Source organism: Lipotes vexillifer, unplaced genomic scaffold, assembly GCF_000442215.2.
Source record: "Lipotes vexillifer unplaced genomic scaffold, Lipotes_vexillifer_v1.1 scaffold678, whole genome shotgun sequence".
Lineage (NCBI taxonomy): Eukaryota > Metazoa > Chordata > Mammalia > Artiodactyla > Lipotidae > Lipotes > Lipotes vexillifer.
In genome coordinates this window covers 668,478-688,718 of record NW_006790338.1, presented here as the reverse complement: position 1 = coordinate 688,718, position 20,241 = coordinate 668,478, and the positions used below count along the sequence as shown (strand labels likewise).

General features: G+C 42.9%; 1 protein-coding gene across 1 annotated transcript in view; it reads right to left on the bottom strand.

Annotated features, from left to right (window-relative positions):
* PLEKHM3 (pleckstrin homology domain containing M3) overlaps positions 1-20,241 on the bottom strand; it is a 184,186-nt gene that overhangs the window by 147,646 nt on the left and 16,299 nt on the right. Inside the window, exon 2 of the mRNA XM_007463653.1 lies at positions 13,116-14,038. Within this exon, the coding sequence (XP_007463715.1) occupies positions 13,116-13,716 (601 nt within the window). The 5' untranslated portion in view covers positions 13,717-14,038. The remainder of the gene's footprint in view (positions 1-13,115; positions 14,039-20,241) is intronic.

Below are 20,241 nucleotides of genomic sequence, written 5' to 3'. Positions count from 1 at the left end.
CATAGATTCATGTTGCTCAACTTCTTTTATAGCTTTAATCCTGACAATTCATTCTTTTATTCATCTCGTGGATCCCAAACACAATCCAACAACAATTTTTCCACATCTTCTTTAGTCTTTTCCAACTGCAAATTCCACCATCTCTTTGTGTACCATAGGGAGCTCCTTTACATATACTATACTCGGCTTCACTTCAACATTACACTAACCAATATCCTATACAAGTAAGACAGAGCACAGTGGTTAAGACCACATGTGCTAGAGCCAACTGGCCTAAGTTTAAATCATAATTCTGACCTTACTGGCTGGGTAACCCTGGAAATATTACTTAACCCAAGTCTCAGTTTTATCATCTTTAAAACGGGCTATATTAGCACCTACCTCATTGTACTATTGTGAGGAAGAAATGAGTAACTCTCAGAATGATGCCTGACGCATCTTAAGTATTCAATAGATGTTTCCTATTTTAGCTTCTGGTCTCAAAAGAAGCTTCTTGCCTCCTTGTTAAAGCTAACCCTTCCACCTTCACTCTGTACCTAATTCTTTCCCTCTTCTTCAGAATCTCTTCCTCTATAACATCTGAAAATTACCTCTCTATGGATCTCTTTTCCTCTTGTCTTCTAATGTCCTAAGGTTTGTTGTGTCTATTCAAAATTATTCACTTGAACCTACGTCTTCTATGGCTCAATCTGTCTCCTTCCTTCAGATTCCAGATTCTTCTAATGCCTCTACTTTCTGTCCCGCACAATCTGGCCTCTGATTATTGCTGACCTCCCCTCACATCATCTCACATTTCTTCTCTCACTCCAGCCAAAAGCCTCTCATGGGTTTTGAACAAGCCGAGCACTTTCTGGCCTCAAGGACTCTGAAGCTGCTGTATCCTAGGTTTGGGACATCTCCCCCCCCAGCTCCACTGATGTATTCAACTCCCTCAGCCTTTCACCTCAAAGGCGCCATCCTCAGTGAGGCCTTCATCCCACAGCACCTCAGTTAAAGGGCCCCCCCTCAGTCCCTCTCTATCTTACAACATTGTTTTATTTCGTTCAAAGAACTGCTCCTTGAAGACAGAGACCTGAATGTCTCTCTCACTTCGTATTCCCAGTGGCTGGCTCTATAAGTATTTGTCGAATGTATGCACCAAGGACTAAGCTAGAATCGTGGAAACACCAGGTGAATCAGACAGATCCTGTCAACAGTTTATAGCCCAGTGACAGCCCTCCTTTCTCTCTTCACAAGTCCCACTTTCTCTTTTACCACAGTCACCCTAATTTGAGTCCCCATCACCTCACATCATGATGACCGCAGAGCCTTCTCATTTCCATCCCTTCAATTCTTCCCATCTACCAATCCACCCCACGTACTGTTAGGGCCTGAGGGGACCCAATAAATAGCATCACTTTTTTCACCCAAGTTCTAAACCAACTGAGATTGATAGAGGGTAGTCAGACGCATAGAAATCAAAACATGAGCCAACTGGAGGACACAGCTTAGGTGTGTAGCACCCCAGAATTCCAGACTCACCAATGAGTCACCCGCAGCACTGGATCAGCACAGGCTCCCCTCCCAGAGACCACCCATGAAAGGCTGATGGGTGGTGGAGCAGGCCTAGAGGAGCGGACCAGAATAAGTGCTTCCTGTAGAGATTGAGTTACACATGCCTGGTTCCTCTCCTAAAGTTGCCCATAAGTTACTCCTCCCCAGGGGTGGAGTGTGCAAAGGGAGGGAGAGAGGCCAAGAGGGCCATTCTAACTGATGAATCTTTACATGGACACAAAAGTTACAGGGAAGGAGATTCCCTGCAACCCACCCCCCGCTACCCTTGGCCCCTGCTGGCTTCCAGACTTTCTGTAAAACACCCTTTTAATCTTGACTGTCAAGAAATTTTCAAGTGCTTCTTGCCAAACATATCATGTCAATTCTCTCTGTCTGGCTTTGAAGGTCCTCCATAATCTCAGCCCACTGCTCTCCAAAATGTAGTCCTGTGCTGGCTTAGCCTCTGACCACCCCACACAAAGCCTGTGTTCATCTCCGCCTCGGCTGTGTGCTCAACCCTCAGTGCTCAGCTGGAACATCCTTTCCTCAATGAAGACTTCTCTGACATTCTAGACCACAATCAAGTCTCTTTTCTTTACACTTCTGGTTAACAAAACAGTTTTCCAAGTCTATTTGTTTCATGTTATTATTCAACTGTGTTTAAGCCAGAGACTAGGGGGAAATTAACCAAATTTAGGTCTTTGTTCTCAGAGGTGCATGAGGGAAGTGAAATTAACAGGATGCACATCAATCATGACACTGCCACAAATGTCCATAGCAAAGAACGTGAAGACAATGATGTTACAGGAACCAAAGAGGGGCTGTGTTTTGTACATTTTCAATATGGTATATAAGCCCTCACACAGTGCTGGCCACAGTAGTGCTCACAGATATTTGTTAACTTATTCTGGTAGAAATGAACTACGCTCAAGTGATATCTCTTCTGTGAGTTACTTTAGAGTTCTTTCTTTATGGGTAAAAGAGAATATCCCATTTGTTTCCCCTTCATTAACCTAGGGGCAAAGACATATCTGTGCAGGCTCTAGAAGAAAGAGATCCATAACATATCTAGCTATGTATTAGCTAGACACACCAGCTGGGGATCTTTTCCATCTAAGTTCTTTGTGCTATGAGCAACAGTGATAGTGCATAAGTCAACACAGACCTGGTCAATTTCACTTCTCAAGTGTGAACCTGACCAGGAGATCACAGCCCCAACCTCTTAAATTCAGAGGTTTTCTGTCTTCTGTGACAAGGGTAATTTCTAGTGCTTATAGAACTTGTTGACCCAGAAAACATTTCTAAACATCAACTTTCAAATGATGCTCACTCTTGGCCATCGTGAGCTTCTCATTCTGTTTCGTTAATCTATATGAATTAAGTATAAAAGAATCTCTCATACTTAGGCCACCAGATTTTAAGATAAGTGGCATTCCATTGCTATATCTTTGGGTAACACAGAATCATAGAAACTTAGAGCCAGAAGGGACTAGAAATCTCTTCAGCCCAGCCCTATCTGAAGTAGAACCTGTCAGGTGCCTCCAGCCTATCAACTGTCTCCCCCTTATTTACAACGGAACCCTAATTTTGTTCAGTTGTGGAGATGGCCTCTCCCCTGCCCCACAAAAAGAATCATGATTTGTTTAACCCAATCAGTAACCGCATTTTCCTTTGCCAGAGATTGCTTTAGGGGAAGGCGTGCAACCCAGTTCTGGCTGCAGACGAGGTGCTTTTGGGGTCCTCTGGGAAGAGACCCAGAGGAAGTGCCCTGCTTTCCCTTCCTGACTTTGGCAGCCGATATATATCCTTGGGACTGCTGTAGCCATCTTGCATAAATGAGGGAGAGAAGAGACACTACCAATATACTGAGGATGGCAGAGGAAAAAGATGAAAAGTGCCTGGATCTTGATGACCCTGGGGCCACCAGAGGTAGGTGTCCTTAAGTGTTTACTGCATACAGTGCTTGATATTCACCAAGCGTCCAATAGCTATCTGTTAGATACGTGAAAAAATAAGATGATAAATGGCCTCACTGTTTATGCCACTTTCAGCTGAGTTTCTATTACTTGCTTCTAAATACATTCTAACTGATTTAACAGATTTGGGAAGAGGCTCCAGGAAACAAAGTGACTTGGCCAAGGTTATACCACAGAGTGTGCAAGTTGAGAGTGGAACTCCAACCTCCAGACTTTCAATCTAGATGACACTGTGCTTTATCTGTGGTGGAGGGGATGAGGCCTAAGCTTCCTCAGACTTGAGAGGCAGTATTAGAGCGTGGTTATGTGTGGCCTCCAGAATGGGCTTGGCTTGGGATCCTAGCTCCACTACATACTAGCCAGATGGCTTTGGGTGAGGTTACCTTCTCTAAGGCTTAGCTTCCTCCTTTGTAAAATCAGCAAAATATTAATCTCTTAGTCTAACATATTAAACTATTATTAATATTAAATAAGATAATGGATGAATATTTCTTAGCACAGGTCTGGGCATAAAGTTAACTCTCATTAAGTGATATCTCTTATTGACCGTATTAATACTAATAAGATTCATTCAACTTGACTCAAGCTTTAGGTGAGGAAAAATGAAAGAGAGGCCATTTTCATTCTGGAAACAAACAAATACAACCGTGCTGTCCTGATTTTCCAAGCACCAATACATAGAGTTCAACCAAACACCTTGCATATGCTCATACCTGATACGATAGAAAGTTGTCTACAATACAATTCATTTTATCAAAGAACTGCCAACCTAGTGTGGGAGATGAATGTACAAGCAATTACCTATAATGTACGGCAGAAAAAAATGTGCTATGGAAACATAAAATAAGAGAAAAAAATAATTTTAATTAAAAAAACCCACAAGAAACAGAAAACAAACCAGTGGTTATCAGAGGGGAAAGGGGTCAGAAGAGGAGCAAGATAGGTGAATTAGAAGGATTAGGAGGTATGAACTACCACATATAAAATAAATAAGTTACAAGAATGTGATGCATGGTACAGGAGATACAACCAATGTTTTATAATAACTTTATGCAGAGTATAATCTATAAAAATAGAAAATAGGTATGTTGTGTACCTCAAGTTAATATAATATTGTAAGTTACTTATACTTGAATTTTTTTTTTAATGGAAAAATATGGAAAGGTCTTAGGGATGATGTGGCATTTGAACTGGTCCTTGAAAGAAAATGGAGGATTCTGAAAAGTGAAGAAGACAGAGAAGGTATTGTGGGTGAAGAGACATCATGAGCAAAGTCCCAGGAGCTTGAACTCACACGGCACATTCAAAACTAGCACACAGATAGGGTGAAGAAAGGTGCAGGTGATAAGTTTGGAAAGATGGGAAAGATATCTGGATGCTCTAGAAAATTTACACTTGATTTTGTAAACAATGGGGAACCATGATTCATTTTTGAGAACAGAGTAGCATGAAAAGATCTGTGTTTTAAGAAAGTAACTCTAGCAGTTTGTGAAATTAGTAACTATAGTTCTCCTTAGCCAAGAAAGATAAAATACATTAACAGAACAACCGCATAAAAATGCCAGACATTTCATTTTCAGAGCTCCCATATACATTTGTTAGGAATCAGGATGCGGGCTGGCAATGAGGCATGTTGGGTTTCCGAAAAATATAACCAATGGAAACTATACAACCATATAAAATCAACTTTCTGTGACCTATTTTAGCAACTTCTTTGCACTGACTAATCTTGCTGAAGGGTGAATCATAAATTCAGCAGAGCCCATGTCCTGGTGACCTCACTTGTTCTAAGCCCGTAGGAATATTCCCACCTCTGCTGGCTCCAAGTCTTTTGAGAAACATCATAATTGAAAAAGCAGTCATTTTAGTATAAGTCCCAAATTTGGCTTTCTTTTTCTTTTTTTTTTCCTCTAGTGAAAGATGGGGAAAAAGGGAATCAGAACAGAGTAACATAGAACTCCAGATAAAGAAACCATACTGCCATGGTTTTTCTAGCCCTACAGAAAAACTCTGCTTGAGACCTTCTCCTAAAGTACTCAGCACAAGAAAAACAGGCAGAAGGATGGTACCAGGTCACCAGAGAGTGAAAACGACTGAAACAAAAGCCCAGCTGACCACTGCCCTTGCCAAGCAGATGAAAATGTGAACACAGGGAGGGAGAAGTCAGTCAGATTCGGGCAGTCTGCTGAGTTTCAGAGCTCCAAAGCTAATGCCAAGGAGCTCTTCTAAAACTTTGTTATTTGAAAAATTGCAACAGCAGTTCATCCAGAAGTAGAGTCACAAGGCACGTGGAAATCCTTCTGTGTTACCTAATTTCAACCATACATATATTCCCATCATGACGTTCCATTACCTCCCTGACTCTAGTAATTGGCTCCCACACAACCATAAGTCAAGGTCAGTTCAACAACATCCTAGAATAATATCATTTTAGAGTTGGGAAAGATTATAGAGATAATTTAACCTGCTTCACGAGTTTACAAACCAAAGGCAGTAGACAAGTGATTTTTCCAAACCTACATGGTGAGTTAGGGGTAGAGCTACGATACAATGCTTGCAAGTCCTTGATGAGTGTTCTCTCCATATAGCCTCACATTCCTCTACCGTGTGTATATACTTAGAGGGATGAAAGAGAGAGAGAGTGTGTGTATATACCTATTTTTCATACTGATAACATATCTAGTGTCCACACATTCTTATGGCGTTTTATGTTCTTACCTTAATATATGTTTATATTTGGATTGTAATTCTATGGTGTTAGGACCCCGTCTTTTTTATCCCACAGGAAATTCCCTGCTGCCTCTGGCTGTATCATTACTTAGTGAACAAGAACAGGGTAACAGCAGTGCAAAGGGGGAAAGGGTTAAGACAGATACTAGTCAGGAGCATGTCTGTACAGAATGAAGATTAGCGCTAGGACTAAAAAGGAGCCATTCTGGTTGCGGGATCAGGGCTAGTTCCCAGTCACACCTCGCTACAGCTGCCTAGGGCATGGCAGACCCTGGGATGGCAGAAGCAAGGGAGCTGGTGCTGAGGAAGCTTCGGTCTCCACCACCTACCTTGAGGTTCTCTAGAAATAGCTGCCTTTGAAATGAGGTGATGACTGTGTTATTTAATGGATGGGTACATCCTTTCATAATGTATACATATATCAAATCATCATGATGTACGCCTCAAATATCATACAATTTTGTCAATTATACTTCAATAAAGCTGAAAAAAATAAAAAAGAACTGCTGTTGCCATCTCGCCTTCGATCTATTCCTTCCCCATCAGTTTATGACCTAACCCTTTTGCTATGACTGTTCTATCCTCAAGTAACGCAGGTAGTCTTAACTACATTGGATTCAAGCTATACTCCATCCACCTAGTAGGACCCACTGGCAGTACCCTAGCACTTAGCATAGTCTGTCTTCCTGAGGCAGTGAAATCTCTAGAATGCATTCACAGGCTTCTGAGTAAGACTGAAAAAGGAAGCCAAAGATGGGGCAAAACTCTGAAGTCTTCTTTCCGTGGTCACAAACCCAGAGGGGTCGGTTCACTTATGCTTTTCTGTATGGATAACATTCAAGAGTGTGAAAGGCAAAGTTACAGTCTTCCTTTTGCAGACTCGTTGGTCCTCTAAAGGACTGTGACCAGCTCTGCACTGTTCACGTAGTAAATGCGTTAAAGGCAGGAAACAATCCTTGCTTAGCTAGACTCCTTGGGTGGGTCTCAGTTTTCCTAACCAGTGATTCCCTGAGGGAGTAATTTTAGTTGATGAACATTATCACCCAGGTCTGTTTCCTCCACACCACTTCCTACCCTTTACTCCCACAGCGACTGATTGCCAGCAAGCCTTCTACAGTGGAGGGTTCCGGAGACTGAGAACTACTGGCTTCCAAAGTAGGGGTCCGGCTCCAGCTTAGGGGTTAAGAGCATGGAGTCTGAAGAAAGAGTGCCCAGGTCCAAATCGAGGATCCACGTGTTACTAGCTGGGGGACTGTAAGCACGTTACGTTAGCTCTCTGTACCTCAGTGCCCTCATCCTTAAAAAGGGCTCAATAAAAATACCTATATCACAGGAGTGTTATATGAATTAAATAAGCTGCTATCTGCACAGCACTGAAAATAGTGAACAAAGTAAGTGTTTGCTGCTGTTATTGTTATTTTTTCCCTTCTCTTTCCACCTGGGCTCTCTCGCTTACTCTGAGGATGAACACACCAGGTGCTCGGATGTTGGCTTTGATAGTAACAAGTAGGCTGTTAATCTCTTTGATGTATTCTGCTCTCATATATACCAAAAACCGAGGAAAGAAGTGATCTTCAAATCCAAAGCAATAGCCTTCTGTAAAGAAACACTATGAGGGAACGGGGAAAAGTTGAGGTGTGATGCAAAAAATTACCTCACGTGACTGCCAACTTCAGAAAGACTAAAGGGCACACCACAATTATCTCCCCAGGCTTTGTGCTCACCAAACAGCAGTCAGATTCCTCTACAAAGGGTAATTGTAACCATGCCTGTGTGACCCTGGAATCTGAGATGGTATCTGGAGACTCCTCCAAGGCCAGGGCACCATTCTTCCAACACTAGGGGCTACTTTACAAGCCATAGCTGTTTGATTCTCTCTTATCACAAGGATAGTGCACAGCAGCCTTTGAGATGAAAGCAAATCTTCATTTCCTGCTGCTAAAGAACTTCACAGAGAGGATGTGCAAGGTATGAGATGCTAGATGATGGTGCGAGGCCCTCGGAAAAGAGGGTGGAGTTGTTCTTTTTCTAGAAGGACATAAACCAGCTAAAGAACTAATGTTCTTAATTTATCAGCTTGATTTCGATCAGAAATACATTCATCTCACCTGTAAGAAAATGTTTTCAGGATGTATTATGTTCAGGGCACTATATTATGTACTGAGGATAATGCAATGCATAAGAAACAATCCCTTCCTCAGTGACCATAAACTCTGGTGTGGAAGCCAGTAAACAGTTGATGACAAATCAGTATGAGAGAGGGAATGGATGGTTTATTTCCCATTAACAAACCAGTTAACAGCTATGAGAAAGTACAATGCAGGAAGGCCAATTCGAGAAATATTTATTACGAGGCCATTTTATGAAACTGACTATGCCAGGGAAAACTAGGAGTGATTGGTAGTATCACTTTGCTTCTCATGGATGACTTCCAAATTCAATTATAATAGTAATAATAATATTATTAAATGTTTAAGACCTCTATTAAGTGTTTACTGTGTGCCAAACATGGTTCTCAGAAGCACTTTAGATCTTTTAACCCATTTAATGCTCACAAGATATTGAGGTAAGTACTACTATTATCCCACACTTTATGGGCCCCCCCCAAAAAATTAAGGCTCAGAGAGATTAAGAAACCTGCCCTATGTTACACAGCTAGTAAGTACTGAAACAAGGAATGAAATTCTAACAGTCTAGGTTTATAGTCATTTTTTTAACCAATATGCTACTTTGTCTGACCAGAAGGCCTTCTTCAGACAGGCGTGCCCATTAGCCAAACAACTCCTACTCTACCCCAGCTACCCACTGCCCTCAATATGCCGAAATCTGGTTTGCTTTATACCCAAAGCATCATTTAACCTCAGTAAGGCTCACGAGCCTAGTTAATCATCGCCAAACGAGGCAGAAGACACAGAGGCCCTGCCTAATGAAGAAGACCCTTGGGCTTGTCATTATGGAAGGAAAGGGAGGGAATGAGGGCGGCAGAAGAGGAGGAAGCAGCAGTCGAGGAGGATAAGAACCGCTCCTGGTTTAAGTCTTTAAGCTACTCAGGGGACCTCAGAAAAAGGATCCAGAAAACATAAAAATCAACTGGAGAAAACACAAGACTACAAAGTAATAAAGCCCATAAGTAAGAGAGTGACAGGGCTAGACACAAACCCTGATAGCCTTTCCCCGTCTGCCTGTGGTGCCAGGAAAGGGCTTTACAGTGAGGAAAGGGTTCCTGTGCATTTCTTCTGTTTGTTTTCTTACTAAAACTCTGTGCCACGCCCTGAGAGGGTTGCACCCCCCCAGTGTGCAACGTGTCTTCTGTATCTGTAGCCTCTAGCAACTAGCATCTTTTGAACAAACCCACTTTGGCATGGGGACACTCAGAACGCAGTGACAAACTGACCCCAAAGCAGACACTATTTGAGCGCGCCCCTGTAGGACACTTGTTTGCAACTTGCTGACCTCCGCCGAAGCACATGTGTATGCAGACGTGTGCACACGCACATACACACACTCACAGGGCTGAGCCCTGGTGACTCTGGACACTCTACTCCCCTCCCAAAAGCCATTTGATCCTAGGAGAAGCCCCCGCTGGCCAAACTACAAAGATCTGGAGGGCCCTGGGTGAACCCCAGAGACACACTCTTTGTTGAAAACCAGGTGCACTGCCATGCCATTGCTGGTGTCCCAAGCGCTTCCCTTCACCCCAGAGCCGAGGCGGCCCTCCAGGTAGGCGGCGGTGGCCTCGGGTGTTTGCCTCCCCGCTGCAGCCAGCTCCTGGGCTCTGCAGGGTGGGCTCCAAGGCTGCCGGGCCACCTTTCTTCCCTGACTCGCTATTCTACAAACACTGGATCTGCTGAGCCTGGGGGGAGGGGCAGAGAGAAGCCCCCAGCCAGCAAGTGTGCACAGCGCACAGAGAGGAGGCGTGTGCGGGATGGAGGTGCGCCTCAGTTTACAACGTGGCTGCAGCGCCCGCACTTCCCTGTCTCAGGTGTGACGTTGATTTATTGTTGCTGAGTAACGTCTCGTGGTAGAAACCAAATTTCTTTTAATATATTACATATGTATGTACACACTCGTGTGAAATATATGTACTTTGAGGTGATCTATTTATGTTCCATGGGGAGTCATTCTTTCCCATCAGGAATCTCACCTGCTGCTTTGTGTATCTGGTCAGATTCCTGGCACGTTTTGTTTCCTGTTGTTTAGTAAAGGTGCTCTTCCTGGGATGCACACACACAAAAACACCAAGTTGCCCTGCTCAAAGGAGACCCATTTGACTACATTTTATTTCTTCTGAGGAGCCCTTAGCCTATCATTAACCCTTGTTAATTTTCAGAACAGCTAGAGTGGAGGATGTGAGGATGACGGGCCCTGTCTGGACACCGAATCTCAAGTGCCTGTGGGACACTCCAGCAGACGTGTTCACCAAAGAGCCGGATATGCAAGTCTGAAGCTCAAGGGAGAGATCTGGCCTGACCCCAATCTCCTGGGTCCTCAGCTACAGCTCTGGCCAAGATACCATACCGCCTCCCTCTGCTTTTGGCATATGCCTTCAGGAGAGACGATAAGCCTTTCTTCAGTTTGGATGGCTACTTTCAAAGGTTTTAAAGTGAACTTCACTCAGAGATCCTGGCTGATCTTGACTAGTATGCACGTGGGTGTTGCCACTTCCTCACCTCTCCCAAATGCTGTGAGAATTACAGTCGGCAGAGTGGGTGACCAGCCATGAACCTAGAGCTCCTCTCCACCCCCAGCCCAAGAGTGGGCAGCCCACGGGCCCTGCTTGCCCCTTCCCTTTACCTAGTGAGCAACAGGAACAAGATTTCTCTCTCGTGGTCTCCAGAGTATGCCAGACGGAGCACGTGTCAGACACTTGGCAGGCCATTTCCCCAACCTTATTAATTCCAGATAGGATGCGTATCCCGTGGATGACCAAAAGGGGGCCAGGTTATATTATATCAATACTTGCAAAGGCCACTGGTTACAGTTTAGCTTTCAAAATACCACTCAGTACATATATTTCAACATAATACTCAAAAGTTTTTTAAATTGAGAATTAAAAAGTAATAATCATGGTCTGTCATATGCTCAAGAGAGAAGCTAAGGAAGGTTCCTTCTTTAGCTTCCTTTAGAGAACATGAGGAAGGCTGGTTCTTGCATTTACAATCCAAACAAGATTGGAAAAAACAAAATTGGAAATACGACATCCTCGTAACTTGGTTTATGCCAGGGATTTAGAATGGTTACAGTGGTTTAGTGATTAAAAAAAAAATCTATGTGAACTCCAAGAAACCAAACAAAAACTGAGGTTGTTTGCTAATCAATGAGTACAACTGTTTGTACATGAGCCCAAGGCAAAGGTCTCATTCTCCCAGGCACTGAGGTCGCAGCAACCTGTTTATCCCCTAATGTCTAGCCAGTTACCAAGCCCTGTGCTTTATAATGTCCTTTTCTTTTTTACTCCCATGATCACCATTTGACTAGATGTTCCATAGGACTGGTGAAAGTCTAGGAGAGAAGATAAGGAATTACAAGTCATAAATTTGAGTGGGGGGAAAAAGAGTATTTTAAAAGGATAGATTTGAACTGGGTGTGAAAATAAATGTAACACCTCATAGGCAGGAAGATTGCATTTCCTTAATGGACATACTATATCATATCCTTGCCTCGAGTTATACTTACAAACTAAATGCTATTAATTAAAATTTAATGTAAAATAAGTAAATAAAATACAATGTTAAATGTATCAATGGAGTAGCAAGCAATGATAGAGATTGAAGAAACGCTAAAGTAGCAGGTAAGTACATAAAATAGTCTCCCCAGTTAATTAAGCAGAAGCCATCTAAATTAAGAGGTTAAGCAGGGTAACTGAAGAATCATCAGTAAGAAAAATGGATAGCCTGTATAAATGAGGTTATGGTGAAGAAAACTGCTGGGGGAAACAGAGACATGGTTTGTCATGTCTCACAGAAGAGGAAGTTCATGGGTGAATACATGAGTACACATTCATGTGCATGTGTGTGTGTGTGTGTATATAAAGTACAAGGAAAAAAGAAATCAGGGCCCTGCACCATGAGGTCCTAACCAACCTCTCTAAACGTTTCCTCCCACAACCGCCATGAGATCCTCTGGTCTCCTCAAGGGTCAGCCTGGTCTCCTTGTCTCCCCCTTGGTCCACACCATAATCCTGACCGAGTGTCCTCCAACTGTGACTCTTTCTGCAACTTAGTGTCCTTCAAGGTCCAGTTCAAGTTCCATCATCTCTCACAAGCCCTTCCTGACAAGCCCAGCCCAGAGTGTCTTCCCCTTCCTCTATCCTCTGACAATTGCTGCCACTCACTCATTTAAAAAAAAAAAAAAATTCCAACAATATAAAGCAAAACAAAGTTCCCTCCCAGGCATTTCAGTTGAGCACCTCCTTTCTCTCACCACTGGGCGCCTTCCTGAGTCTTTGGGAGTGTCTGATCCCCTGAACCTAATGAGAAGTTCTTTAGGGCAGGGACTGTGTCTTCACACATCTTTTAATCCTTCATAACACAAGACTATAGCCAAGGTATGAGCTGATCAACATCTACCAATGTGAATAAGTGGTATCATACAATGTTCAAAGGAAAGTACTACATTAATCATGAGAACATTCTGATTCTAACATACAAGATTAGGAAAGGAGAATTAACCATAGTCACCTTTTCCCTCAGTTCCTCCTAGGAGGAATAAGACTGTAGACTTCAGGTAAGGTAAGTGCAAAGGTAAAGGGAAGAGGGGCCTTAAGTAGGCAAAGCCAGACATCGACAGTGGAGAGTAAGACTCCCATGAGGTAGATGCAAGAGAGACAAAGGAAAATCAACAACTGTTTAATTGCAGTCAGATATAAAAACATACCCATATTTCCTTGAGCATCTTCTACCTTGTTTGATGAGGACAACAGAAAAGACGTCCTGGTGAAGTGAGGGCCCTGAAGAGATGGTTGTTGCTGCTGTTGCAGAGGCATGGTTTTGAGGACCACCCTCCAGTCCACCTGGCTAATATCTGACCTTGATCGAGCATGGCCGGGCTTAAAAGTAGAAGTCTCATCCAATAAGTCATTCACAGAACGAGGTCTGTCCCTCCGACGCTGACAGATGTTGAAAAAATCAAAGGTTGAAGCTTCCTTTTGTTCCATCCAGGACAGATTATCTGGGGTTGTCCCTTTCTGGACCATAAACTGTTCTTTGGCAGGGAAGACATTTTGAGCTTTGGTTTCTAAGAACCTGGTCTTACAATGGTCCCAGATCATGCCTCCCTTGCCCAGGGAGGAGACATTTCTGATAGCACCATTGTCTATGTTACTGAGGACCTCATGCCCCACCAGTTCAGGGACTTCCTGAATCCCATAAACCTCTGCTTGCTGCACAGCCTTTTCTAGCTTACTATCAAAAGTACTAAAGAAATCCTCAGTAACTTCCAGGGCTGGGCTGATATCATCCACTTCCAAAGCTTCCATGTCACAGGCTCCAAGAGGCCTAAGCCTCCTAAGCTTGTTCAGGAAAGGGCTTCATGAACATTCACCCGACGAAGAGAGGTAAAGTTTTGGGCAACAGAGTTCTGGAAACAACTGGAAGGAACTTTCATTCAGCTGCCCAGAGCAGGCCAAGCACAAGGGTGGTTGATGTTTTCCAGGACATTAAAAACATCTGCTAGGTGATAACAGTCATCAACAAAGGTACTGGGAGACAAACATTCCTTTGAGATTATTCTTCAGTGAGACCTCTGTAAAGACAACAGGAAGTGCTTGTCAAGGCAATGTCACCACCATCTTTAATTTCCTGAAAGAAAATGAAAAGAACAACATTGGCACATAGTTCACTGTATTCTATATCTTTGTATTCTATATACCTAAATCTGCCCACTTACTCCCTCATCTTTACATCTCTTCCATGGCAGTCATGCCCAAACGTGGACAACACCTACAGAGAAGTTCCACTGTCAAGAGTACACATCGCTGGGACTACCCTGGTGGTGCAGTGGATAAGAATCCACTTGCCAATGCAGGCGACACGGGTTCGATCCCTGGTCCGGGAAGATCTCACATGCTGTAGAGCAACTAAGCCCGTGTGCCACAACTACTGAGACTGCACTCCAGAGCCCACGTGCCACAACTACTGAAGCCCATGTGCCTAGAGCCTGTGCTCCACAGCAAGAGAAGCCACCGCAAGGAGAAGCCTGCGCACCGCAATGAAGAGTAGCCCCCGCTCACCGCAACTAGAGAAAGCCAGCGTGCAGCAACGAAGACCCAATGCAGTCAAAAAAATAAATAAAATTTAAAATCTTTAAAAAAAAAAGAGTACACATCACTACATTGTATTAGAACTTACACAGAGCAGGGTGGGACTCTTGATAAGGGGAATTAAGGTCAGCAGCTTTTACTCATACAGAGAAGCCTATGCGAGCAGCTGTGAAAAGACTGCCCCGGCAAATCTCTGTGATACTGACCTAAAAGAGTTAGCCAAAGAGACTAGGAATTCTGTGACTGCACTTATATCGTAATCAGTCTGAAAGTCATAAATGCATGAGTCCTGTCACAAACCTTGAAAGCACTGATGGTTTGTCAGGCTCAAAGGTGCAAGGGGGAAGTAGAGAGGAGAATGGCCCTTTTATTAACCTGAATGTTTTTGTGCTGTGTTTCCTAAGCTTAGATTATGTAATGCCTGATGATGACTCTGGACTTCACAACTCTTCCAGTCATCTCGCAAAAAGGCTTCAGGATCCAAACTCCCTGAGGCTTTGAGGATTGGCCTACGAGTAGGTCCAGCCTTGGGGCTGGGCAGAAAGAATCGAGTAGGTCCAGCCTTGGGGCTGGGCAGAAAGAATCGTAACACTCACCACACTGTCTGGGAAATGCTAGATCTCCAAGGCCAGGCCAAACGAGAACAGTGATGCTGTCCAATATGGTAGACACTAGCCATACACGGCTATTTAAATTTAAATTTATTGGGTTTCCCTGGTGGCGCAATGGTTAAGAAGCCACCTGACAATGCAGGGGACACGGGTTCGAGCCCTGGTCCGGGAAGATCCAACATGCCGTGGAGCAACTAAGTCTGTGCACCACAACTACTGAGCCTGCGCTCCAAAGCCAATGAGCCACAACTACCGAACCCGCATGCCACAACTACTGAAGCCTGCACGCTTAGAGCCCACACTCCACAACAAGAGAAGCTACTGCAATGAGAAGCCTGCACACCTCAATGAAGAGTAGCCCCTGCTCGCCGCAACTAGAGAAAGCCCATGCACGGCAACGAAGACCCAACACTGCCAAAAAAATAAATAAATAAAATAAATAATTTTTTTTAATTTAGTAAATAAATAAATAAATTTAAACTGATTAAAAATCAAATAAAGTTCCTCAGTCACACTAGCCACACTTCATGTGCTCAACATACACCTTTGTATCTTTACCAAAAAAACGAACAAAGAAACAAAACAAGTAGGTAAGCTTTGTTTTCCTTAACTACTTACAAGTAGGTAAAACTAGGCAATTAGCAACACCTTTGCAAGTTGCTGCAAAGGTACATAAATGTGCTTTCTTCTTTAAAACTGCAAAATTTCTGTGGTTAATTAAAATAATTTTTAGCACTTAGGTCACTAAATCATTACATTTAAATCAACAGCACCAATCTACATTGCTTAATGCGTGTAAGTAAAACTACTATATACAGCCCGTTATTTTAAATGTATCAAGAAGGTATGCAGGTCACAGGAACTTGGTGGCTAACCTCTTATAAAGTGATAATGACTGTGAATTTGTCTACTTTTTACATTTTCATGTTTATTATGTTAGCATTCATGAAGAAAGGCACAGATTGATTTCTGGCGATAAGATCAGTTATAATATTTTTCTAGCTGCAGACATGGTTTTGTTTGCTGTGTCTATGCTAAGCCTTGAGTCTCCTGAATCCTATAGCAGAGTTTCACTACCTCTGTCATTTTGAAACTTGGAATTTTTCAGTTTTATCTTGTACACCAGACGCTAAGAAAAAGAAATAGATAATAAATCTAAAACTTCTAGTTCTTTATTTACTAAAATTTTAAATGAACATAATAAAATATGTTTCCCATTTTATAGAAGAGGCACCAAGGTGCCGAGCACTAAGTTATTCATCTAAGATTCTATTATGAATGTTCCTTTTTTTACCTAGTTCTTAAAATTCAGTCTTTAATCATACTAGAGAGAGTAAATACCTTTAAACTGATACTTTCTTTCTTTTTTTTTAAATCAAAATGTCTAGGAATATACTCTTTGTGCTCCCTGCTTTGGTATTCACGGGCTGACTAGGAGCATATAACTGACGGCCAGCACTGCTGGATTGTGGAACACTCCATCACACTGCGTTCTAAGATTGTAGACTGTTAGACAAAGACAGGACCTTCGAGATCATCCTCTCAACCCCAACTTTCACAGAGGGGACACTGAGGCCCACAGAAAGTAAGATGTCCCAGGGACACTTCCCTATGCAATGCCTCATTTAATCCTCATTAAGGGCAGTAACAATTCAACTTGAGAACCATTTCAATGCTGTTTAACAAGGGATTCTGGAAACCACTCGTCTTCCATCCATTAAGGTCATGACAGGTCCAAGATGCTGAAGATGGAAGGATGAATAAGATACAGTCCTTGCCCTAAAGAGGCTCACAGTCTATCATGATGAGCCTAAGACAATAAGCCCAAAAAACTGCCTTGATAGATGATGGAAACAGATTTGGTGGGGGAAGGAGGGAGGGGTCACTTGCCAGCAAAGGTGAGGGAGAGATTAAGAAGGCCTTTAAAGGGAGGTGCCCTCTGAGTTGAGTCTAGAAAACTTAGAAGGTATTTGCCTGGATGGCTTGGAAGAAATTAGGAAGAGTAAATCACCTTTTGGTTAGTAACGGATTTTCAAGTTTATTATATAAAATGACTTTCCATAGGCAGTGTGGTGAGCAATGCAGTGGAGAAATAGCAAGCAATGGAGTGGATCTAGAGTCAGAGCTAGGTCCAAATCCTAATTCTGTCTCACGCTAGCTATGTAATTTGGGGTAAGATTTCCCTGAACCACCCCCAAGTCCACCCCAAGTCCTCTGGGCTAATCTGTTCTTCCTATTCTAGGAATTTCACTGTTAGTGCTTTCCATTGCTTCTGTCTGGAACCTACACAGCTATTCTCTTTGCTTTCTGATGTAAATATGCATTTACCCTTCAAAACCATACTCTACTCTTCACTGTGTGCCCCAGCATTTCCATGCCACTCTTCCTCCCCTCATTCCTCCACTTAGTCACAAAGGCCTTTCAGTTCCTCCTTCAATGTTTACCATTTTGATCTCCAGCCCTGCCCACGGGCTGTTCCCATCGCTGGAGGGGTTACTCCCTCCTGGACTCTTTTGCCCATCGCATCAATGCCTAATCATCCTTCAGGGTCCAATCTAACATCAAGTGACAGACCTGTATTCTCTAAAGAGAACCACAGCAATATCTCCTATCCCACGTGCTTTTTGGCAATGAGAACTTGCTACTTCCCCATCAAGAAGTGAGTTTCCTTTTCCACTCCCATGAGTCGGGGCAAAGCTTGTGATGTTTTGATCAGTAGAGTGTGGCTGTGCCCATTGGGGGTGCAGCCTTTGACTGGCCTGGTGGCTTCCTCTTCCTGTCTCTTGGAGCTCTAAGCTGATTATATAGAAAGTCCAGGCTACTCTGCTGGAGGGACAGACCACATGCTAGAGCACAGAGGCACCAGACATGTGAGGGAAGAAGCCATCTTGAATGACAGCCCAGTTGAGCTCTCCGATGATTCCAGCCCCAGTCAGTATCATAAGAGATTCCCAAGTGAGACTCTTCCAGCTGAGTCCAGTTAGCCCAGAACCATGAGAGATAATAAATTGTTTTCAGACACTAAATTTCAGAGTAGTTTGCCACACAGCAAACAATAATCAGGACTTACCACTTCCTTAGGGAAGCATTCTCTGGTGTCCCAGACTAGGTTAAATATACTTGTTGAAGGGCAGAAGGGCCTTGGTTCAGAAGGGCACCAGCACTTCTGTAAGTTATACACATCACATTTGTAATTACTAGTTTCGGTGTCAATATCCCCTTAGGCAGCAACTGTCAATTTTGTTCACCCATGGACCCCCCAAGCACAGTTGCAGTTCAATAAATACTTGTTGAATAAATGAATTATTTTTGAGTGGCTATCTTTAGAATCACGACATTGTTTTCTTTTCCCCCTTTTTCTTTTGTTGTTAGTACCTGACTTACATTCCTCTTACCACATAATGATTATCTCTAGCAATAAACAATAGAGGTACTGCTTTAACAAGAGCCAAAAAAAATTACTCTTTAGTATAATAAATGAATTAACAGACCAATGTGAGAGATCCAGCCCTTTGCCTGTATTTTCACAGTACAAATTAAATAGCTAAAAAGAATTTGAGAGTTGCAGTGATTTATTCATTCCATAAACATTTACTGAAGCATCTACTGTGTTCTAGGCACTGGTGATACGACAGTGAACAAGACAGACGTAAACCCTACCCTTGTGGAACTTACATTCTAGTGAGCACTTACTATTTAGACACTGCTCTAAATGCCTTCAATGTCTTACCTCATCTGTTAAGGTGTGGTGAGAAGGCTGATGTACTCCTCCACACTCTAGCAATCCGATCCATCCCATCCCATCTCAAATCCCAACCCGCTATGAAGTATTTCCTGAGACTCAATCCTTTCGGATCTTTCCCTTCCCCAAATATCTAAAGCATCACTAAACAAGTCAACTTTGCCGACTGTCTTTTTCCCTCAATTAGACTATAAGCTTCTCGAGGGCAAGTCCTATACCCATGTCTCTGTCACCCAACAAAGGCAGCAGGGTGTTCCTGCCTCTTGTCTTCCTCCTTCTAAAGCAGCCTCCACATCATTTTTCTTAACCCTTCAGAGTCTTCCCAGTAAAACTGGGCTCAGCAAACATTTTCTTTCTTTTTTTTAAAATTTTTTTTTAAACTTTGGCAACCACTATCAGCAAACATTTTCTGTAAAGAACCAGTAATAAAGTTTAGGCTTTGTGGGCCACACAGTCACTTTTGCAACTACTCAGGTCTACGGCTGTAGTGAGGTAAATAGCCACAGACAACATGGAAATGAATGGACATGTCTGTGTTCTGATAAAGCTTTATTTACAAAACAGGCAGATAACCAAAATATGATATATCCATACAATGGAATAGTATTCAGCCTTTGAGAGGAAGGAAATCCTGTCGCATGCTACAACATGAATGAACCTCGAGGACATCATACTAAGTAAAATAAACCAGTTACAAAAAGAAATACTGCGTGATTCAACGTATATTAAGAAGTCATATTCATGGAAATAGAAAGGTAGAATGGGGGTTACCAGGGCTGGAGGGGAGGAGGGAAAAGGGAGTTATTGCTTAATGGGTACAGAGTTTCAGATTTGCAAGATGAAAAGTTCTGGAGATCTGTTTCACAGCAATGTGAATATAAACACTACTGACCTTAAAATGATTAGATGGTTAATTGTATGTTTTTTTACCACGACTTAAAACAAAACAACCAAAAAACAAGCAGAGGGCCAGATTTTCCAGCGGGCTGTGGTTTGCCAATTCCTGGCCCAGAAGATCTAGTCCAGCCCCCTGAGGAGAGGAGGAGGAAGTCAGGAGTGACAACTTCGGGTCTCAGGAGGAAGAAAGGAACAGCAGCTCCACCAATTACCAGGAATGGGACTTCAGTAAGTCACTCACTAATCTCAGTTTTCTCATTTGCAAAATCAGCAAGTTAATAATACCTCTCTCCTAAAATAGTTGAGAGAATTAAATAGGACAATGCATGGCATGGTTCCCGGCACACGGTATAGCACATGAATAACAACAGCCTAAAAGCCCTCACCTGATGGGTTCCATCACCTTTCCTCTATGACCTCATACTCTCCTTAGCCCCTACCCTCCCTTCCACACCAGCCGCCCTGCCGGTTCTCCAACTTGCAGACATGTTT